This window comes from Mytilus galloprovincialis, chromosome 12 (genome assembly GCF_965363235.1).
Source record: "Mytilus galloprovincialis chromosome 12, xbMytGall1.hap1.1, whole genome shotgun sequence".
NCBI lineage: Eukaryota > Metazoa > Mollusca > Bivalvia > Mytilida > Mytilidae > Mytilus > Mytilus galloprovincialis.
In genome coordinates, this window is record NC_134849.1 from 43,980,197 (window position 1) to 44,003,546 (window position 23,350).

Genomic DNA, 23,350 nt, shown 5'->3' on the forward strand with positions numbered 1-23,350 from the left:
TCTTTTGTACGTGACATAGTTTTGAATACTATAACACCAGAGGCGGATTTAGGGGGCCCAGAGGGCCCGCTCCCTTTTTCTGGGAAAAAAAATGATTGCTTAGATAGGGAATCACTGAAGCGTGACCGGAGCGGGCTCCCTCTTAGGCAGTCAGTGGGCCCCACTTATGATAATTTTTGGATCCGCCACTGAACACCGAGGGCCCTCATGGGGTTTTTGATTATGTGATTACTTGGCCGTTTTTTTAATGATTATTTGATTATTAAGCCAAATATTTCATGATTATTTGATTACTTAGGACTGTATTTTTAGTTTATGATTATTTGATTACTAAAGATAAGCAAATATTTAATGATTATGTGATTATATTGGCAAAAAAATGGTGATTATGTGATTACTAGGACCCCCCCCCCCATGAGGGGCCTCAACACCAGGAATATGTGGAGTCAGTCTAAATAAATTGAAAGTTGTGAGATAGTTTTATAAATATATCAACTATATCTTAAAGCAGAAGTTCAGTTCTAAGCCCCAGTGATGGGATTTCCAGTTATACGACATAAAACACCAATTTTCCTTTTATCTTCACCTTTTATTGTTGTGTATAATTTGAACTTGTGTTAGCCGATATTGTTTATGAAAAATTGCAATCTGCATGATTCAAATGCAAAGTTGTGATACACTACACTCATAGGAACTAGAGTATCATACCGAAAACAAATTAACAGATCCGCTGCGGAAATCCTGGTTGCTCATATTTATCAATCCTTTGTTCATTCTCATTTTTTTTACATTCGAAACCTTTTGGGGTTTTTCCATTTCATATCATTAACAGATAAACAGACGAAATGGCAACAGTTGTGGAAAAACTAATATTTTTCGTCTGCATTTTCTTCCCAAGACTATTTTATTATTATATTGACGCTCTTATGTCAGCATTTATTCCTGCCAAGCCCAAGAGTATTGCCGGGAAAATTGTACTGGTTACGGGAGCGGGGCATGGAATTGGCAAGGAAATCGCCTTAGAGCTTGCACGAAAAGGAGCTAAATTAGTTTTATGGGACGTAAACAAGGTAATCGACAGTTTACAAATGGTTTATGTTTTAAATGCAATCCCGTGCACACGCTGACACATTGAATTGGTCAATCTTTTTGAAGTAACTGGTGTGCAAATATGTGGTGCAAATGTTGACCTCGTCTGGCACTGTGATGTTGACCTATGACTGTTTGTGTACTAGACTCAGTCCAGTCTCACTTTGTTTTTTATTTTACCTATATGATAGCATTTGTAAATAAGTACACTGACCCTTATTGTCCACAGTACAATGCAATAGAATCTTGTTTAGTGTATATGGGCGTTTTTCAATAAAAACGTGTTTTCTTGTCCCAGACACTTTAAAAAAAATGTGTTTGATCTTTACAAGTAATTTTTTGTGCAGTCAGTACATTGAATTAGATTTAACATTTTTAAGCAAAGAAACAGTCTATTTTTTAGAGGGATTGATAAGATAGATTCCTGAATGGTCCAAAACAACCAAACTGAGGGCCCTCATGGGGTTTTTGATTATGTGATTACTTGGCCGTTTTTTTAATGATTATTTGATTATTAAGCCAAATATTTCATGATTATTTGATTACCTAGGACTGTATTTTTAGTTTATGATTATTTGATTACTAAAGATAAGCAAATATTTAATGATTATGTGATTATATTGGCAAAAAAATGGTGATTATGTGATTACTAGGACCCCCCATGAGGGGCCTCCAAACTGGCATGTCCCTTAACCGCCAACTTTCACGATTTAGGCGTGTATTACACGATTTTGACCCTTTGTCACGATTGATCGTGAAAAACTCTCTAAAACACAATTTTGTGAAAATCTACAAGAAAAATATGATGGTTCCCGATTTTGAACTGTGTCCAAGGAAGACATTCGTCTTCAGCCAATCAAATTCTATGTTTCTCATGATCAAATTAATCAGCTCAAGATAATTCTAACATCCTAGATTTTGAACTTGTGTTGATTTCCTCTGTTTTTTAAAATCGTGAACATGGCAAATGGTTTTTTACCTGCAAGGTTCTTATACAGAATAAGAATAAAAGCATGACTGATTGACAAACTTCAATGATGCAGTACTAACATTAAGATAATAAATAGAAGTTTTATTCACTAATTTATTGATATTACTCTTGCTGTAACAAATGATATATGTATTTAATTAAAATACCAAATCATTTAATGTACTATTCTTTATTTTTCACATGGACAATACAAAAAAAACCCACATGAGGAATCCCTTAAATGAGGGACTTCCCTTAGTCAAGGGGGCATTTTACTTCTGTGAAAAATAAAAATGAAAATGAAAAATGTAGATTTTTATTTAACTTAAAAATGGGAAATTCTGACATTATATTTAGAACCACTTTTCTCAATGTAGGGTCCAATTATTTTGAAAAATACAGAAGATATACATGATATATTAGGCCAAGAACATACCAAAATTCTTGGACATGTGTTGACCATATTATACCAGATAGATCATATTAAGATGTATAATTCTTTGGGAAAAGTTTCTTCAAATAATATGAATATCAGAATATGTGCACTTTTTTACTAAAAAAGTGGTTTTTAATGTCCTTTACATTGAGGGGATACCCCTAGGTGTTGTTTCCAACCTGATAAAGGTCTTTCTTTGTGCCTAATTTTAAATTGGAAAAGTCAACAATTATTTAATATCCTTACACATGAAATTAATTCCTGGTCTTGTAGCTACATGTTCATCTTTTCTACTGATATATAATAACTAGAACCATGCAAAAAAACTTTAGAAAAGGCATTTTACAAACAGGTCTATAATAGAGGTATTCAAAATAACTCTTGAAATAAAATTTTAGACAAGTTGATTTTCCATTTTTTTTAGGTCAGAAAGTCACTGTTATTGAAAAACGCCCATATATGTACATTTACAAATGGAAGTTTTTAACGACATTGACTGGCTATACTACAGCACTTAAGGTGTAATACCACCAAATCATGGTACGTCACATCTGGTTGTATACGAAAGTAGGTCTAAAAAAATATTCCCTTGAATTTGACAGTTGTAAGTAATTAATCCTACATTTTATTGCAGTTAAAACATTTCTGTGTCATAAACATATGTCTTGGGTATTTCAAAACACCATTATATTTTATTTGGGATTTCTATAGAAAATTTTGTAATCTTGAGGTTACATGGTGACTAAACCTTGTATACAGATAAAATAAGGGGAGGCATTTGATTGATTAACTTCCAATGATGGTTATTTTCTTATATGCAATGAAATGTTATGTGAATTTTTTTTTATAGTACTGGACAGGATAAAACTTTACTCATGCCAAGTATTTCTTTATTTGAAACAAAGATAAATTCTGCACATTTTTTTGAAAAGTGCAAATTTAACAAAGACTAATAGGGGGAAATCAATGGTGGTATTACACCTTAATGCACATTAGTGTGTGCATAAACATTTTTAATTGTAACACTCCTTTAATTGAAAATTTTAAACCAATAAAATACCTTTATATTTCTATACATGTTTGTTTGTCATGTTACCTATGATCATTTAACATGTTTAAGGAAATCACATTATTTTTATTTTTCATTTATATCCTGGTTGACCTTGAATAGTCAAACCTTTATCTTTGTGGTTGTTTAAAGTGAGAAAAAAATCATATGTTAAAATTTTATAAATGTAATTTGCATACTAAAATTTTTTAAAACATTGAAATATTTGATCTGAAGAAATATACAGTTCTGATCTCATTTCTTGACCTTTTGCTATCTGACTATCATGTATTACATCATTTTCAGGTGTTATCTAATCTATTAAGTTACCTATAGGTTTATGTTTTTTTTTTACAATTTAATCACCCCACCAGAGCCCTGCAATCATTGACGGTTGTTTAAACTGTCTGTCTGTCAGTTGGTCTTTTAGAATCAGACCACACAAATTCTATTTAGTGTATTTCACAATTTTCAGGTGTTATCTAATATATTTTAGTTATTTATAGGTTTACGTTAGGGTTTTTTAACAATTTAATTACCCCACCAGAACCCTGCAATCTAAAGGTTAATTCATCCAAGCATTTTTTTATAACATTTGTAGATATAAAAAAGAAGAATCTGATGTGGTATAATCCAATGAAACACCTCTAGTCTCCACAAGAGAACAAATGACACAGAAATTAACAAATATAGGTCAGCTTATGGCCTTCAACAATGAGCAAAACCCTGCATAGTCAGCTATAAAAGGCCTCAAAATGACAGATGTAAAATATTCAAACAACATGAATAAGGAAAACTTGTAACGGTTTATTTCTTCCTCTGTGATATTTTATCCTTGGGATAATTTGTCCTAGTAATTTTTTTCCAGGCATGGTATTTCACAGGTAGATTTTATCCATAGGATAGGAGTGAAAATCTATCTGTGTTATGCGGATAGTATGTACCAGTATATATCATACGTTCCATATTTGACAGAACCTTGTTAAATAGAGTCCCATTAACTACTATGTTAGTTACTTGCAATCTTTCTTTTATATGTTTCATGATACATTTTTTGTAATTGTCTATTTAAAAGAATGATATTTACTTGAATATATCAGGATATTATTTTTAATGATAATCTGTGAAATTATTTCCCATAATATTAGTCTTTTTTTTTTAACAATTTACTTTTAATTCAAATACACTATGATTATTATTTCATAGTATTTGTAAATATTTTTTTTTTTAATAAGTATTCAATAGTTTGACTACCCAGATATAATTAAACGGCAAAGGAAAAAATATCCTAGGAAAATATTTTCCTCCAGATAAAAAAAGAACAACAACTACTTTGACATTTTTTCCACCAGATCAAATTTCACCCAGCTATAATTTTGCTTCACACTAACAGCCTAATGTATGTAAAAAATGACAGAAAAACAAATGTGTTATACAAGCAACAGGTACTGAATCTACTGATACAAAATTTTGTTTTAACAGGTTTCCAATTCATTCCTGGTTTGATTGAGGCAGGTTTTACTGTACAATAAAATAATTTATGTTTACAGGCTAACAATGAAGAGACTGCTACAGAGATCAGAAGTATGGGAGAGTCAGCTACAGCCTTTGTTGTTGATGTCACAAAAACTGACGACATCCACAAAACTGCTGAGCAAATGAGAAGAGAAGTAGGAGACGTAGATATACTGGTGAATAATGCTGGGATTTTATATGGTGGAGAACTGTTAAAACTTAAAGAGGCTCACATAAGGAGAACTTTTGAAGTCAATACATTAGCACATTTCTGGGTAAATAAGTAATTTCTAAAGTAGTGTTCTGGTATTTCATATTTGAAATTGATGTGTACTTTCATTGCCTAACTTTTAGATTTTTTTATATATTTAATTTTTATAATCAAATTGCTAGAAAAAATTATGACAGTTTTTGTTTGATTTCTTTGCTTGTTTAACAATGTTTAAGTCTGATCTTTTATGTTCTTCAATTCACAGATGCAGCTTGGTTAATACTAAGCATATATATGCCCTTATATTAAAGTGATTATTAGCTAGTATTTGCTTGAACTTTCAAAAAGGTTATACTGACTGATTACCAACTGTTTCATTCTTTAAATTTGTCTTTCATATATTTTTTTAGACAGTTAAGGAATTTATGCCTGCCATGTTGGAGAAGAACAGTGGACATATTGTCACCATAGCTTCCATGTCTGCTAAATCTGGGACTGCTTATTTAGTAGATTACAGGTAAACATTAGGCCACAATTAAAAATATTTCAGTTTCCCCAAACCCGACCCATGATGACAGGGTGTGGGTAGATAGGTAGGCAAATTCTTTTTTTTTTTTATCAGAATTTGCATGAAAATATTAAAAGATCTTAAAACAGTATATCTTTTTTTTTCCGTCAAACCTTTGAAGAGACAACCAAAAGTCATGAATTTCAAACCTCTATAAATAAATTAGTCTACTTTATGATTTGTATCCTGAGATGTTTATAACCCTGACAATTTCTAAATGTGTGAAAGGGCTGGTGGATTTATGAAGTGTTTTTTAATAGTAACATCAACACGATGTTTGTGTAAAATAAATATCAGCTGACTATGTAATGATTAAATTTGTTTGCAGTTTTTAAATCCAATATCTATATCTATTAACATAGATTAAATGTCCTAAAATATTTTATATAAATTATTATCTACCATCCATAGTCTTTTTTGTTTTAAAAACAATTTTATATTTTACATAATCACACAGGTAAACTAATTTGGCTATAAATAGATCAAAGCATGTTCTGTAGAATCTCCAAACTAAAAACATATTTGTTATAATTTTATTTCTTGAAATAATCAAGTTTAAATTTTTGAAAAAAATCATTATTGATAAAATATAATTGCATAAAGTTAACGTTTTCTGAAGAATATTTATTTTTAGGTCATGGTTCTGGAGGCTTCCTCACAAATTTGTATAAAAATCCAACATGGCGTCCATAACATGCGTTTACTATTGCACTTGTGAAAAAAATATTTCTGACAAAAGCCAGATTTGTCTTGTAAAAGGGGATTTATATTTATATTGCAATAAATTATTCAGAAGGAGTTACATTCAGTTAAGATTATATTTCTGATTCTGTGAGCAATTATAGTTTTATCAAATTCTTCAAAACAGCAACGTACTGATCATGTCAACTAAGACTTGTAAATTTGAACTATCTGAATTAAAGGGCATCTAATTCACGTGACAAAAAAGGAAGATTATAATTAAAGACAACAATTTATCAAGAAATAATTCCTTTTTATTCAGTAAAACAAAATCTTCTTACAAGATTGTAAATTCGCAACACTTCCGGATCATTTCCTGTCAGAATAACATTGAAAATATTCAATTGCACATGGTTTTGAACAAATCTACCTAAATATTCTTAACATTGATCATATAGGTAAGGGTTTGGTAGTACAGACAACTACAGCGTAAAAAAACTGTGCCACTTCACATGTTTTACTTCTTTACATTTGATAAATCAGAAGATAAAAATACAGAGAACATCGAATATCGATTAACTGTGTCTCTTATGCGCTTTCTTTTAATCTTATTCACAGTTACTTTCAAACGCAAAGATAAAAAAACGCTTTTTTTTTGGGAATGATGTTATAAAAATTAATCTGACCACATCCTCATTAAAATATTTCAATAAAGGGATAATCTTATTTCAGATTTCACATTCTTATAGTATTTTTTTTCTTGATCTGTTCACCTATTATTAAGCTATTTGGTTTTATCAGATACAAATAGTTAGGTCAATTTGAGCTTTGACAATAGCATTATAGTCAGTGTGCTCTATTGGCCTAAATGTTTATCAAACATGACCTATTGGTCTTTCTGTTTATCAAATTGCAACAAAAACCTATTTATAGCTTGATATAAAATGATGGAATGTCTGTCCAAGCTTATTTATTTGAAATATAGATTACAGTAGCCGTTGTTTTCTGTGATCTAAGCAAAGACCACTTACAATTATACCTCTTTCTTTATGATGAATCATTTTAAAAAGGTTTCAGATGTTTCTGCTAAAAAAGCACCAACAGAAATTACAATTTAAAACCATTTTGTGGTTATTTTCAGAAAGGGCTCCCCTGGCTGTTGATGTTTCATGTGCATGTATGGGACTTGCATATTTGTTAATTAGTGTCAAAGCATGTAAACTCATTTGTTTGTTATATGGCATGTTACATAAAGTTTAAAAATACCACTGAAATTCCATTATCTAATTACTATTAAGTACATGTAATAATACTTTTGCTATTCATTCTCTAAATGTTTAAATGGAAGAGTTTTTATTGTCAGTAATAATTAATTGAGATTTGCTAATTTTGCATATATCACAAAAATAACACCTCACATTTTTAAAGCAATTGCTTTTATGCCGTCGCGTATGGCCATCTTTGTGACCCAGATCAGAGACTCCGCCCAGATCAAGCCATAGTATTTTGTTAAACAGGCTCCTGGTCAGTCATTCTTTAACACCTATGTATGTTTTCTAATGCAATACATAGCTTGAAACTTTAAAAAAAAGTTAGTGGATTTAAGAAGTTTCAGAATATGTTCTTGTAGATGTATTTTTGTATTTAAAGGGTCAACCGTTTGACTATCAAATAACATAGAAGTCCGAGTGAAAAAAAGTACATTTTTATAACTGCGATTCCGTTTTCCGCCGTTCGTACGATGTTTCAACAAAATATGGATTCATTTCAGTTGTTGATTTAGTATTGAAAATTTAACTGAATTATCTCCTAATAAATACGGTTTTTTATGTTTAATTTGTGTTTCTTTAAGAGGTCAGGTGCTCTTGTTCATTCATAAAATTATCGTTCATTCATACATTTATCGTAAAATCAAAATCACTACACAGGTTAATGCGTAGTGTCAAATTATTACCTGTAATCTAAAAATAGACAAACTTTATTTGCGCAAATAATTTAGCGGAACGAAACCCTTGTTGAAAACACATAACAATAAGTTCGTTTTCCTTTTCTGTCAAAACTCCGTAATATTTATCGATCACCTTACTAATGAAATGGACCCGTCCAAACGTAGTAGATGCCAAGTCGGTCCAGATGAAGAGATATTTACAATTTGGAATTTTCTAGTTTATTAATACATAGATTGAAAAAAAGTACGTCTTTTTAAATATCATGATCAAAACTGGGTTTGCATAACAAATGTCAGATGAAACCATTATCCTCGTCTTTTCAGTGAACAAGTCTACTACGTTTGTTGACACTCGACGGTCCACCGTGTTAGCAATTTTATTTCACATGTTTTCGAAATATTGAAGATCATGTTTCGCAATGTTTCCTGAAAATTGATAAATATCAAAGCAACGTAGAGCTGTTTGTTCTTGTTCGTATAATAAAATTGAGAATGGAAATGGGGAATTTGTCAGAGACAACAACCCGACCATAGAAAAACATACAACAGCAGAATTAAGGTCACCAACAGGTCTTCAATGCAGCGAAAAATTCCCGCACCCGGAGGCGTCCTTCAGCTGGCCCCTATACAATATATATACTAGTTCAGTGATAACGATTTAATGTCATGTTTGTCTGTGATGACCCCCCTTTTCGGGATTGCATGAGAATTGTAGTTATCTCGTACCCACATGCACTTGTTTCTATCCATAGGAAGGTCGACTATCCATATAAAACTATTTATATGGATAATCGACCTTCCTGTGGATAGAAACAAGTGCCTGTGCTCGTACCGCATCAGAAGGACACATATCAACTGAGCAATAATGTTTGGAACTTAGTTTTAACATGAAAATGATGACAAAGTAACATTATGAAAATATTTTTATTAAGCTGAAATATACATTTATTCTTTACATGTTTATGTCTTGTAAGATATTTTATTTCTTTCCCGTTTTTTAACATTTGCGTCTGGAAAGTTGAAATGTTTTAACTTAATCATTTGTGTTAATGGTTAAATATAAATTAATAATGAAAATTGTTAAAATTAAATCAATAAAGGAAATTATTGCCAAGGAAGTTACAAACACTACCAGGGGATAATCCATGATGATTTCTTTTTGAGTTATATGTTTCAGCACATGTATATTTGACCCCAACTTTAGCCTGGTAAACGTGTTGTCTCCTTGTGAAATATAAAACATATTAAAAATGACTTTCTGCTAAAGTCTTTTATTTTGATAAAGGTAAAACCTTCTTACTTTTAACTAGACAACACTCATGTCAGGTTTAATTCTTGTATATATGTGGATGAAAAATAAAAGTCCCCAAACATTAACATGGCAGCAATTGCTTTTACAGCCTTTAAGGCTTTGATTATCAAAATTGTTAACAAAAAAATGTTATTTTGAATAATGTAAAATGATATTGGACATTCAATGGTATTTTCAAACATGGTGTAATGTTTCATCCTTTGTATATTTATGTATAAATCCCACTGTTTTTAACTAATAAAAAGCATATACTTATACAGCTTATACTTATAGAATTAAGAATGTACTTAGGTGAGGTTTTGGAATAAGTGTCAAATATTAGGACTGCTTGGTGTTTTTTTTTCCATTTGATACAAGGTAAAATATTTTGCCTGATAACACCTATTTATCTTTTAACATAAGACTTAATAACTCATAAAAGATCATTTGACAAAACTTAAGCAGATTCTTAATTTTCTTTCTTTTGATTTGAGACCAAAACAATACCAATGCAAATATAAGGTAAAAGTCAGAGTCAGCCTTTTCCCGCCATATTTCATAAAATCAAATATCTTGAAAAGGGAGCTCATCCTTAAAGGATACTCTTCCATCTTAAAATATCAATTTTGAATTCTTGAATTATTTAATTTTACCTTAGATCACCTAAGTACATACTTAATAGACTAATGTTCATCCTCAATTTAAAGTTGTTTGCAGTTATGTTGCAAAAATTTATGGAAAAGCCTAAATAGATTGACCACAAATGGCATTAATCTTTATTTACACGATCTTTTTTGTCAACGGAAATTTTGAAAGATTCCCTAGAGACTCAAAAGAAGATTAAAAGCTGAATTAAATTTAAGGTTAGATATAAGTTAATGATTAAAAATTAAAAAGGCTCAGAGTAATAGTATAATGGGAAGGATTATGATGGTGGCAAGAATGTTTCTTAGGGAAAAGTTTCATAGTTTTTTATTAATCATATACCAGAATACAATTTTTTAATATTGCTATACTCATGGAGTTGCATTGATAACATTCTTAGATTTATTTCTGAATTTATATAGATGAAGTTAAGTCCAACCCTCAGTACTGCAATATATTGGGGGTTACAGGTACAGTCTGCAACTTTAGCCACTAGTCCGGTGCCCCAGACTTGTAAATTTTGATTCAGACTAGTGAAAATTTTCAAAGTTTTGTATAGTCATATAGGTACAATTCTTTCTGTTGAGGGCCCAGACTAGTAGATGAAAAAAGTTTTTGGCGCAGACTGGGGTTATCAATCTTCACTTTAGTGACACTGGGCAGTGATTAGGCCAGGACTTCTAGGCTATTAAATACACTAAATATTTGACTGCATGTAGATAATTCGGCATGGTATTTGTTTGTTGTATTATTTTTATGTTTTATGTTATTAATGTTTCTGTCAGCTTTTTCTCTGTTTGGTGAAAGGGATTCTGTCATTTTAAGCTATGTTTGAATAGCATGAATTATCTCTCCTTACACAGGTTATAAAAGTTTGGCATGTATTTTTGACTGATGTATCAAGGTGTTTGGGTTACTATTTCATCAATTAAAAATTGCTAACAGTTTGTTCCAATTAGGGAGCTACCATTTGATTTTTATGGGGGGGCTAGGATGAAATTTGAAAAAAATAGGCAGGACAGGAGTTTTGAGTAAAAAAAAAAAGGCAGGATGAGACAATTGCAAAAAAAAAAGTCAGGATAAGCTAAAAAAAAAAAAGCAGGACCAAACAGAGTGAAAAATAAAAAGGCAGGACAGAGATTACAGCTAAAAAAAAATGCAGGACAACATTTTTCATCCAAGCCCCCCCATAAAAATCAAATGGTAGCTCCCTTACTAATACTTCACTATAATAACCAGTAATATAATAATTAAGATATAACCTCATATTTTTTTATTCTTTTCGAGGAAAAAAATCCCTTTTCTGTTGCATATTGAGCTTAGAAAAATAACTGTTGCAAATATGTATGCAGGCAAAACATCTGTTCGGAAATATCTGTGAGGCAAAAAATAACTCTTTTCAATTTTGCAGACATTTGCATGTAAAAATAACAACTAGCTAGTTATGTCTTATCATCTGTTGACATTTGATACATGTGATAAATAATATTTGTCTCAAGATTTATAAACAACAATTATATCCATGTATTTAGTTCCGTATGATAACCTTTTGTCAATTTAATACTTTTGGATATTAACTTTTCATGACAGCCTGCTACTTCAAATTTTAAAATACTAAATTCTGATCTAGTGGAAGAAATATTGATGCAAATTATGTGATTTTGTTATTTTAAGTAGATCAATTGAGGTTTGATACAAGAATTAGAAATAGAATAAGTTAACTAATTTCAATTAATTAAAAATTTTAATATTATATTTGATTTTTTAAAAGTGCTTCAAAATATGCAGCATATGGATTTACAGAAGCTTTGCAAGAAGAAATACTAAAACTTGGAAAAGATGGAGTGAAAACCACAACTGTCAATCCTATGTTTGTTGCTACTGGTTTAGTTAAAGAACCAAAAGACAAGTAAGTCACTGAATTGTAAAGGGAGAAAACTCACTCAAAAGGTAGATAACTTAAGGATGTACTTAGGTGAGGTTAGGTGAAAATTGATAAATCAATGATTTAAAATTGATACTATAAGCCGGTAGAGCATATTCGTTAAGGATAAAAATAAGCTCAAAATAATAATAGGTCATGGACCTCCTTTTCGAGATATTTGAGATTTAAAATATGGCGGGAAAAGGCTGACTCAGACTTTTACCTTACATTTGCATTGGTATTATTTGGGTCTCAAAACAAAAGAAAGAAAATCAAGAATCTTCTTAAATTTTGGTAAATGACCTTTCATGAGCTATTAAGTCTTATGTGAAAAAATAAATCAGTATCATGGGGCAAAATATTTTACCTTGTATTGTATGGAAAAACACCAAGGAGTCCGAACATTTGTCATGAATTCCAAAACCTCACCTAAGTACATCCTTAAGGATTGTATATTTGGACAAATGTAAATGAGCAAAAATACCGAACTCCAAGGCAAATTCAAATCGGAAAATATCTGAAATATACTTGTGATTTATTCTTAAAAAAAAGATTATTTTTTATGCCCTTCATGTATTTTTCAGGGTTTATCCAATTTTAAAACCAAAAGAAGTTGCCTTAGAAACAGTAAAGGGGATTATGTATGACCAGGAATTTGTTTACATTCCAAGATCTTTAAACATATCACTAAGAGTGGCAGGGTAAGTTATAGAAAAAAAAGTGAAATAACAAAAATAAAACTAAACAACTCAAAGGAAAGTTCGAAAAGGAAAGTCTCTTATCAAATGACAAACTCAAAATCTCAAACACATCAAACGAATGGATAACAACTATAATATTCCTGACTCAGTACTACACTTTCTTATGTAGATGGTACAGGATTTGATATAAAAATAAGAAGATGTTGTATATTTGCCAATGGTACAATTCTCTGATAATTCACCATGAATCAATTCCAAGTTCTTTTACCACAAAAATATTCACAATGTCATCTATCTACACATTCATCTATTTCTGAAATAGAAGATATGGAATAGAAAACAACAAGCTACTTTAGGCTGCAAAGCATTAAAGTTGGGAACATTTACATATACATAACATGTCCTCATGAAGCAACTATCTGTAGATTTTTCATGAAGGGCCAGTGTACCATCTTTCCTGTGACAGTTAAAATGATTTTCAACCTGTTGAAAGAACTTTTTAGACCATATATAATTTATTGTTAATTTGTAATCATTCTGATTTATCATGAAATATTTGCAATTTTTCATCTGTTTTACATATGTTGATTTACAACTTTTTTTTGATTTTTTTTATTTTCTTTTTAGATTGTTCCCAAGAAAATTTCAAAGATTTTTAAAGGCCTTTGCAGAACAGGGAATACAGCCTCAATATGACCCTCACAGCAAATCAGATTAGAATCGATACACTCTAGGTTTTCCATTCCGAGGAAATATTATGAATGCATACACAGTTGTCAAACTGTCATATGAAACAATGTTTCAGACATTTATCTTTTGTATGTGGGTTTTTTATACAACCTCAAAAATAATTTTTATTTTGTCGTATATTGGTATCATGTCGTCTGTGTGGTCGTCGTCGTTAGTGTCAGCGTCATCCAAATAAGGATGATTTCAATATAATAACTTTAGTATAAGTAAATGGAAATCACTAAAATTCTAAGAGTATTTTATAACCACTAAAGGAAGGTTGGGATTTTTTTTTTGTCTCAACAGTTTAGGAAGTAGGGACCAAAAGGGTCCAAAAATAAACCTCGTTTGATTTCATCAAAATTTACATTTTTGGGGTTCTTTGATATGCTGAATCTAACTGTGTATTTATGTTCTTAACTTTTGGTCCCGTTTTCAATTGGTCTACATTAAGGTCCAAATTAAACTTAGTTTGTTTTTAACAAAAATTGAATTGTTGGGGTTCTTTGATATGCTGAATCTAAACATGTACTTAAATTTATTATTACGGGCCCAGTTTTCAAGTTGGTCCAAATAGGGATCCAAAATTACTTTGTTTGATTTCAACAAAAATTGAATATATAGGGTTCTTTGATAAACCATGTATTTAGATTTTTGATATTTGGGCCCGTTTATCAAATTGGTCCACATTGAGTTCTAAAGGGTCCAACATTGAACTTTATTTGATTTCATCAATAATTGAATTCTTGGGTTCTTTGATATGCTGAATCTAACCATGCATCTAGATTTTGGATATTGGACCATAATAGATAAATGTCCAATTTAACTTTTTTAAGTTCTTAGACCACATTCATAATCACTATTCTGTGTCAACCATTTAATCACAATCCAAATTCAGAGCTGTATAAAGCTTGAATGTTGTGTCCATACTTGCCCCAACTGTTCTACAGGGTTTGACCTCTGCAGGTGTATCAAACTGTGCCCTGAGGAGTATCTAGTTTTTATTATAAGAAAAAGCTGTGCTTACATTATGAAATTTACAGTGTGTTTGAAAAAACAATTGGAAATTTATCATCTGATAAAATGAGCAAGCCTTGTCATGAGTTCAAGTCACATAAAGTCATCTAAAGGAGAACCCCAGCTTGGAGTTATCTTTAATTATGCTTATCTTTAATGAGATAAGAAAATGTCAATGGAATTTTTATAAAAAGTGTTATACATGGTGACATCCTCTTCTACCATATATTTGTTTTGACCAAGAAAAGTTTGGCCATGACAAACAAATATTGTTCTATAATGACATATATTTGGGCATTTGATATGCATACATTTATTCATGACAATTTTTATTAAACTATTCAGTTTTGATGTTGGCAACTTGAAAATGTTTACATTCCATCGAAATATCCTCTTCCACCGTATATTTGTTATGACCAATGAAAGTTTGTCCATGACAACAAAAATATTGTTCTAATGACATGTGCATGAGTTAATTATCAGTGTTGTTCGGTCACAAGAATATTTTTAGATATTTGAATTCTTTAATTATTTATTCTTTAAATTACATAGGCAAATGGCTTTTTTATAGAAATTAATGTAAAACATGTAAGGAACTATATCTTTTTTCAACGCATTCACAATTTGTTTTGATCTGTTATCGACCACTTGACAAGTCTATTGTTGTATCATGACATCAGAGAGTGAAATAACCACGTTTATTTCACATGTGAAATTATTTGTTTTATTTAACTGTGAAATCGATGTAATTCATTGCAACCAATGTAATAATGATTTATAATTTATATTTTTTATTTCCTCTAAATGAACAGTACATTTTATAACTGTATAAAACCAAAATTTTTTTATAGCATGACAATTTGTATTGAAATGTTAAGTTTTGATGTTAGCAACTTGAAAATTTTAACATTCCAAAGTTTTGATAATGATTTATAATTTATATTTTTTAGTTCCTTTAAATGAACAGTACATTGTATAACTGTAAAAAACCAAACACTATTTATAGCAAAATATTGATAATAAGGGATGAAAGACCAATGAAAAGTGATGTCTGATTTGAATTTGAAAGAGTTAAGGTTGTATCTCCCTGTTTGTTACATATATAAGCAGAAGTAAAGGATATTGTTCACTACTCATGTTTTTAATTTTTGTCAGATATTTCAGAATCCTCTGGTTTTATCTATTTAGTCATTTAAGTGCCATTTAAAATTCTGCTTACTATCCCCTACTTTCCATAATTTTATTGCATATATAGTCATTTATAAAGCTAGTAATTTTAAAACAGAGAAGCCAACATCTTTAGATAGGTACCTCGTTTATAAAATGAATCTATTCAATGTAGACATTCAAATTAAAATTCAAAGCTGAATAAGAACAATGATTGGTAGACCTTTACAAAGACTTTTGTGTAATATGGGAGATATGTATTCTCATAAAAACCTTGATAATAACCATTTTAATCTTCAATAAACCTATTTTGTCTGTTTATAAAAAGAATAAAAATCTGTGTTTTCAGGTCTGTGTGTGTGTCCGTCCTAAATCATCTTAAAAGTTTGAGTTTAAGGTAGTTTTTGGTCGGTCACATTAACATTAAGTTGTTACATAAGTTCATAAACATGTTCATTTTGAAGGAAACTGTTTAATGTATATGCCAAATTAGTATTCACAGACGATGAAATTATGATTATGCATATCAGATAAGTGTTAGGTAAGTTAAAGATTTGCTTTAAGGTAGTATCAAAATGAAAATTAACAGTTGCAGATTCAGGGGGATGCATACATTTATTATTGTGGGTATTATTTTTTTTCTTAGAATAAGTAAATTGTATTTTCGTGGACATAAGGTATCATGATTTTGTTAAAATCTTCCTACAAACCATTAGAAAATATGTGGGTAATATGTTGTTATTGGTTTTGGTAGGCGGCTTACTTATGTAGTAATTGCGCCTTAAAATCTAAATGGGTTATATAGTAACAATGTACTGACATAAGAGGTCTCTAAAGACATAAGCTCAAATGGAACTTTCGTTAGTAGAAGCCATGTTTAGGTGGTACCCAACACTTTCACTAAAACAATTTGGCTTGTTTAATTTTCATAAAATTTTGTCAAAGTATTTACTTTGACACTCCGTTTTGCCAGAAAAAAATACACTGGTTATATAGCAATTTGACAAACACCAATTTTGATCATTGAGAAGCTTATTATTCCTTTTACAACACATCGTAATTAAAATGTTTAGCTGATTTTACAGAGTTATCTCCCTGTAGTGTTAGGTACCACCTTAATTAGAAAATATGTACTTTATTAAACATTTGAATTTTTGGTTCACCAATACTACCCATGGTATCCTCGAAAGTTGCCACGAACAAAATGTAATCCATGGTATCTAAAATAGGTGAGTTGTAAACTGTCGTTAGATCATTTACTCTTGTGTATTTTGCAGTAAAAGTCATATCTTTAAAGCTCAATTTTTTATATACTTGTTTTTTTTTTTAATATTTACTTTATTTGGCATGTTATGATATAGGAAGTCAAAAATTATTTTTATATTATATTGTACTTATAATAACTATAATACAAGTGTTATTTTTATTCAAAGTTTGTCTTTATACTGCCTTGTTAAACATTACAGCTTGTATAAATAAAATATAAAGCAATAATTAGTTGTTTGTTTTAATTACATGAGAGGACAAAACATTAAACCATGGTACATGTGTAGATATGTACTCACTAGGAGCTGGGAGAAAGTCAAATCCCACACGCACTTGTCTCAGAAAAAAATATTTCTATATACCTTAAGGTGGTACCTAACACTACAGGGAGATAACTCTGTAAAATCAGCAGAACGTTTTAATGACATTGTGTTCATAAGGGAATATTAAGCTTCTCAATGATCAAAATAAGTGTTTGTCACACTGCTATATAACCAGTGTAATTTTTCTGATTAAACGGTTAGTTCAAATATTTTGAAATTTTTATATTTTTGTCAAAGGGTCAAAGTAAATACTTTGTCAAAATTTTAAGAAAATTAAACGAGCCGAATTAATTTTAGTGAAAGTGTTGGGTACCACCTTAATATATATTTTAAGTTACATGGTGTGTTAGATACCTAATACAATATATATGGGGTCAGTAAATCCATATGGGGTGAGAGCGAAGATAATAAGGTATACAGGGGAAAAATTTCAGAGACAAGTGCCTGTGCTGCCAAATCCCCCTTTTCTTCTCATATTTGTAAATATGTTGATATTTTATATGAAAACAAACTTTAAAATTACTTTAGTAAAATGTAGGGTGAGTGCTAAGATCTTTGCATGTTAAAATCCCTTGCAACAACTCTTTAAAGATGTCAGTAGTGGGTCTGTTTCGACAATATGTATCCCGGCTTTAGTACCTTTCTCCTCTCTTTTATTCTGTTAACCAACATAAACTCATTTTCCACATGTGGAGCAGGATCTGCTTACTCTTCAGGAGCAACTGAGATCACCCCAAGTTATGGTTGGGTTCCTATTACCTAGTTTAAATTTTTAAATTTTGTGTTTTGTGTATTATTGTTTGTCTGTTTGTATTTTTTCTTTTCTTTTTTAGCCATGGGGTTGTCAGTTTATTTTCGATCTATGAGGTTGAATGTCCCTCTGGTATCTTTCGTCCCTCTTTTTTAAAATTAAATTAAAAGCAATTAAAATGTCTTGCCTTTTATCCAGGTTGACCAACTTCAAAGAATCTAGCTATTGTATGAATTGTTGATTTGTTCTTGTTCTGAATTTAAATGAAATAGTTGCTGCTGGACATCTGGCTACCAATAATCATTATGAAGTTATATATTCAGCTTGCTTAGAAATGTTTACTGTATACATATTTATATGTGTGCCACATTCAATGACTTTAAAAAATATCCCACCCCCATTCCGACACTCATATGCTGTTGAGCCTCCGTGCTCATAATACATTCCAAAGAAGAGTGATGAAACAACTAGGACAAAGAATGTTAAAGAATTAGTTTTAAATAAAAATAAAAGGAGACACTGGAATGAATACTGTAGAATGCTTAATGTCTTGTGACAAAGAAGGCTAGCATGACCAGGATAAAGACTTCTTAATGTTAAGTTAACACTAGTATGTTATTTAAGGAAAGACTGTAATATTTTTTCTGTCTATGAAGAAATAACATAAAAAATTTGGTGCACACTGAATAACGCGCGTAGCGGGTTATTTAACAGTGTGCACCACATTTTTTATGTTATTTCTTGATAGACAGAAAAAATATTACAGTCATTTCTTATAATTTAATTCTAAATTCCATTTAAAACCGTAGAAAACCATGAAAAAACGTTGATGACGTCACGGTCACATAACTAAATTATGTCTATGGGCTCATAACAAAATAACGTCAGCCAATCAGAAGACGCGTTACATCCAAAATTAAATTATAAGGTGGATAAAGGGAGGGGCAATCCCTATATATATACAGCTACATATATAGTTTATGCATAGACACGTTTCCCTAAAATATTTCTCATCAGTGGTATGCTTCAAAGACTGGAATTGGTGTCCAAATTATTATTTGTTTTTATATTTATAATCTATTTATAGATAAGTACTTAAAGTAGCCCATCTTCACTGGGCCAATGCCACTGCTGGTGGAATTTTTATTCCCCAAGTGTATCACCAGCCCTTCTGTGTTGGCATGAATTATCATTGATATGGTTATAAATATATATTAACTATTGACATGAATTATCATTGATATGGTCATAATTAGAAATTAACTGTAAACCAAACTTTGAAGTTTAGGAATTTTTGGTCCCCAATGCACTTCAACTTCGTACTTTATTTGGCCTTTTTAACATATTCTTATTAGAGAGTTACTTCTGAGTCTTTAGTAGACGAAATGCGCGTCTTGTGCAGATAAAAAAAATCAGTTCTGGTATCTTTGATGAGTTTATTTATCTTAGGTCTACAGCAATATAAGTACCAATTTATCCTTGTTTTAATTATCATATCACACCCGACAACTTTTGTCTTCGGCTTCAGTACCTAACTTTGAAATTTTTCATTGTGCAACTACATGATTTTTTGCAAAAAATTACTTGCAGTTCACCTTTGGTGACAGACATGTTTTTGCATTTTGAAACCGTATATGATTTCGGGTATGATTTAATTACAATAACTATAAATTGTTGGTTACGTTAGAACATATACCAGACGGCTTGAAAATGAAGTGGAAAGTCCTAATGTGGCTGTATATTTTATATAACACAGAAAAGTATCAAAATAAAAAGTACGTGGTCTACAGTATGCAAAAAACAGGTCATTGGTTTTCTCGTTTCAATTGTTTAATACTTTGTCATGTCGACGGTTTGTTTTATAACGGACGATATGGTTTTTGCTTATAGTTGAAGATCGTAAAGTGACCTAAAGTTGCTTTCATCCATTTCATTTGGACTTGGATAGTTGTCTCAATGTCAATCATATGTACCTCCTTATTTACATGTGGAGCAGCATCTGCTTACCCTTCCGAAGCACATGAGATCACCCCTAGTTTTTTGTCGGGGTTCGTGTTGTTTATTCTTTAGTTTTCTATGTTGTGTCGTGTGTGCTGTCGTTTGTTTGTCTTTTTCATTTTTAGCCATGACGTTGTCAGTTTGTTTTGGATTTATGCGTTTGACTGTCCCTTTGGTATCTTTCGTCCCTCTTTTACATAATAGTAAAGTTTATATGTATATTTTGTAGTTCATCAAAATCAGCTGTATTCGGATTTACCGATGCCTTACGTGAAGAGATTCTAAAATTAGGAAAAACTGGAGTGAAAACTACAACAGTTTGTCCCTCGTTTGTTTCTTCTGGAATGGTTAAGCAGATCAAGGACAAGTAAGTCAACTCAAAATTACCATACATTTTGTCTATGAGGGTCTGGATCATGTTTACAAAAAATAAAGAATTTAATTGGCAAAATAGAGAATTAAAAATCAAAATTGAGAATAAAGGGCAAACAATAAAAAAACATATAAATTAAGGGCAAAAAAAAAAGAAGAGAAAAGTGGTGAATAATGAGGTTCGAGAATATGCAGATTGTAGAAATTTGAAAAAAAAGCTTGAAAAATAAAGAATATAAATTTTCTAAATCTGCTTCTGAAAAATGAACAAAAGATACCCCACCTTATAATTGCGAAACATATGGAATATTGAGATTTACAAATGTTCGTTATGTAATAAAAAAAAAACGATTAAAATTGAGTAAGTTTTTATTTACAACTTATTATTAACAGTAAAAATAGTATTATGCACATTAAAATATAAACTATGAGTTCTATTTTACACCTTAATAGATGCTTTTGAAATAAATTATATTCAAATCATTGTTCTTACATAAAGGCAACAGTAATAACCGCTGTTCGAAATTCATTAATCGATTGAGAGAAAACAAATCCGGGTAACAAACTAAACTGAGACGAAAATAACAAAACAACAGAAACAGTAAAGTGAAACAAAAGACCAAACGACAATGAAACACACACAGAAACGAAATATAGATAACAACTGCCATTTTTCTGACTTGGTGCAGGACATTTTAAAAATATGGTTGATTGAATCTGGTTTTGTGGCTAGCAAAACATCGCACTTTTAGTGTGTTAAATACAAATGTATAAAAATATCAATATGTAGGTTAACGGAAATTTCTACACCGGAAACAGTGGGCGCTGAAGTCGTGAAAGGTATTCAGTGCGAGGAGGAACATGTTTATATACCTAGACACCTCCATTTTGGATTGAAACTGCAAATGTAAGTTATGAAATAAATCAAATTTGTGTGTATAGTCAAATCTATGAGCAATACAAGTATAGACAATTTGAGACTGATAAAGTAAAAGTGTTGACATCAAAACTTAAAAACAAGAAATCCGGAAAAAATAAAGGCTTAAACAGATATGATATGCTTACAAAGATTGACCTATTGTCATGATAGGTGCATACTTCTACCATTCTACGTCATTTTGCCTGATGGGAATTTGTGTCATTGGCAAATACACCACATCTTCCTTTTTTATATGACTTTTTTATATGAAAATAAATTTTAATATAAGACAAGAAAAAAATAACAAAATCAAACATACTAGACACATCGAATACAATGTAATAAGTAGACAACGCAAACTTTTTTATGTTAACAAACGAGACAAAATATTAGAACATTCATAAACAATCAAATACACATTATTAAAAGATAAAATTAAGTTTTGGTTTTGTAACCCGCAATAAAAGACGTAGTTCTGAGATACAGATACAAATGAGACATGCTCTGTGACATTTACATTTTTATTGATTTGCTTGATATCCATTTATAAACCTTTCATATGGACCTAGTCCAAAAGGTCAACTGTTGTTCGATTCTATTTAAAAATAACTCATTGAGGATGCCGCTTCAGTTTCAGTACCAATTTAATTTATGCGAACCGACTCGGATGTTCAATCGATAATTTAAATTAACAAAAAATTGTGTGAACACATTATTTTCATTGTATCTTTTAACTTTTTATATTGAAATTTTAGGTTCTTTCCACTCAAGTTTTTTAGATGGTTGAAAGACTTTGGAGAACTAGGCATCGTCCCACAGTATGATCCGAATACATAAATTATAAAATAAGATTTTTGACTGTTTTACATGTTTCAATGTATCAGTGCTATAATATAAAAAATTTAAGTGTTAACGTGTATTAGTTACTATCTTTTTTAACAATTGCTGTGATGTCCGCTTATTCATCCCCAATTGCTTTTTTTTAATGAAATCACTACATAAATTTGACTAAATGCATCATTTTACTGAACCAACACTTATCCATTGTATCTCCTTTAAATAATTTCCAACTATCTTGTACGACATAAACAATGTAGGTTTTTCTTTCTTAAAGTACACCATTGAATAAATAATCATTAGATTGTTAATATGTACAACGCTCAGTGACAAATATTTCATATAAATTCAGGACGACATAAACAATGTAGGTTTTTCTTTCTTAAAGTACACCATTGAATAAATAATCATTAGATTGTTAATATGTACAACGCTCAGTGACAAATATTTCATATAAATTCAGGACGAGAATAAATTAACCAATAAACCAATTTAACGCTTAAACTCCGACTAACTGTGGCTGCGTATGTAATCTTCCACGCGCATATTTTCCTTCACAGAGCCAAACATACTCACCTGTCAGCGCGACTCTAACGATGGAACAGGATAAACTAGGGTGACTTTAATTTTTATCCCAAACCAGGTCAGATCCACAATTTTCTATACAATTGAACGGAATTCTGTGAAGTTAAGAAATCCAATACCAACAAGGAAAGTCCTCCGATTTGCTTTGCTGTTCAATGCAATGTTCAATGAAGAAATGAAGGACTTATGATTCGCCAAAATTCAATCCTTGTCAAATGATTTGTTTTTGTATGTTAGATTACCTGATTGCTAATTTATTCCTAATTCTTTTTAAAAGACACTCGTAGTAGTATGATGTACATATAAAAACAAAACTCATAGATCGAAAATAAACAAACAACGCCATGGCTAAAACATAT

At 30.6% G+C, this 23,350-nt stretch overlaps 1 protein-coding gene across 2 annotated transcripts; it reads left to right on the forward strand.

Annotated features, from left to right (window-relative positions):
- The first annotated feature begins 808 nt into the window (after nt 1–808).
- Nucleotides 809–22,482, forward strand: LOC143053857 (17-beta-hydroxysteroid dehydrogenase 13-like). 2 transcript variants are annotated; one of them, XM_076226646.1, is made up of 6 exons: nt 809–1,070; nt 5,094–5,333; nt 5,680–5,786; nt 20,508–20,645; nt 21,441–21,557; nt 22,325–22,482. In XM_076226646.1, the coding sequence occupies exons 1-6, from the start codon at nt 846–848 to the stop codon at nt 22,404–22,406; spliced, it is 909 nt and encodes a 302-aa protein (XP_076082761.1). In that variant the 5' UTR covers nt 809–845; the 3' UTR covers nt 22,407–22,482. The 2 variants fall into 2 exon arrangements, with proteins under 2 accessions (XP_076082761.1, XP_076082760.1); XM_076226645.1 differs by lacking the exons at nt 20,508–20,645; nt 21,441–21,557; nt 22,325–22,482 and adding exons at nt 12,174–12,311; nt 12,911–13,027; nt 13,655–17,434 and having other exon boundaries at nt 810–1,070.
- Nucleotides 22,483–23,350: the final 868 nt, after the last annotated feature.

Bases quoted from the DNA above. Each gene is read 5' to 3' on its own strand.
- LOC143053857 (XM_076226645.1), top strand. From the start codon at position 846: ATGGCAACAGTTGTGGAAAAACTAATATTTTTCGTCTGCATTTTCTTC. The intron at 1,071-5,093 runs GTAATCGACAGT...TTATGTTTACAG, and splicing joins TTTTATGGGACGTAAACAAG to GCTAACAATGAAGAGACTGC. The intron at 13,028-13,654 runs GTAAGTTATAGA...TTTTCTTTTTAG, and splicing joins ATATCACTAAGAGTGGCAGG to ATTGTTCCCAAGAAAATTTC.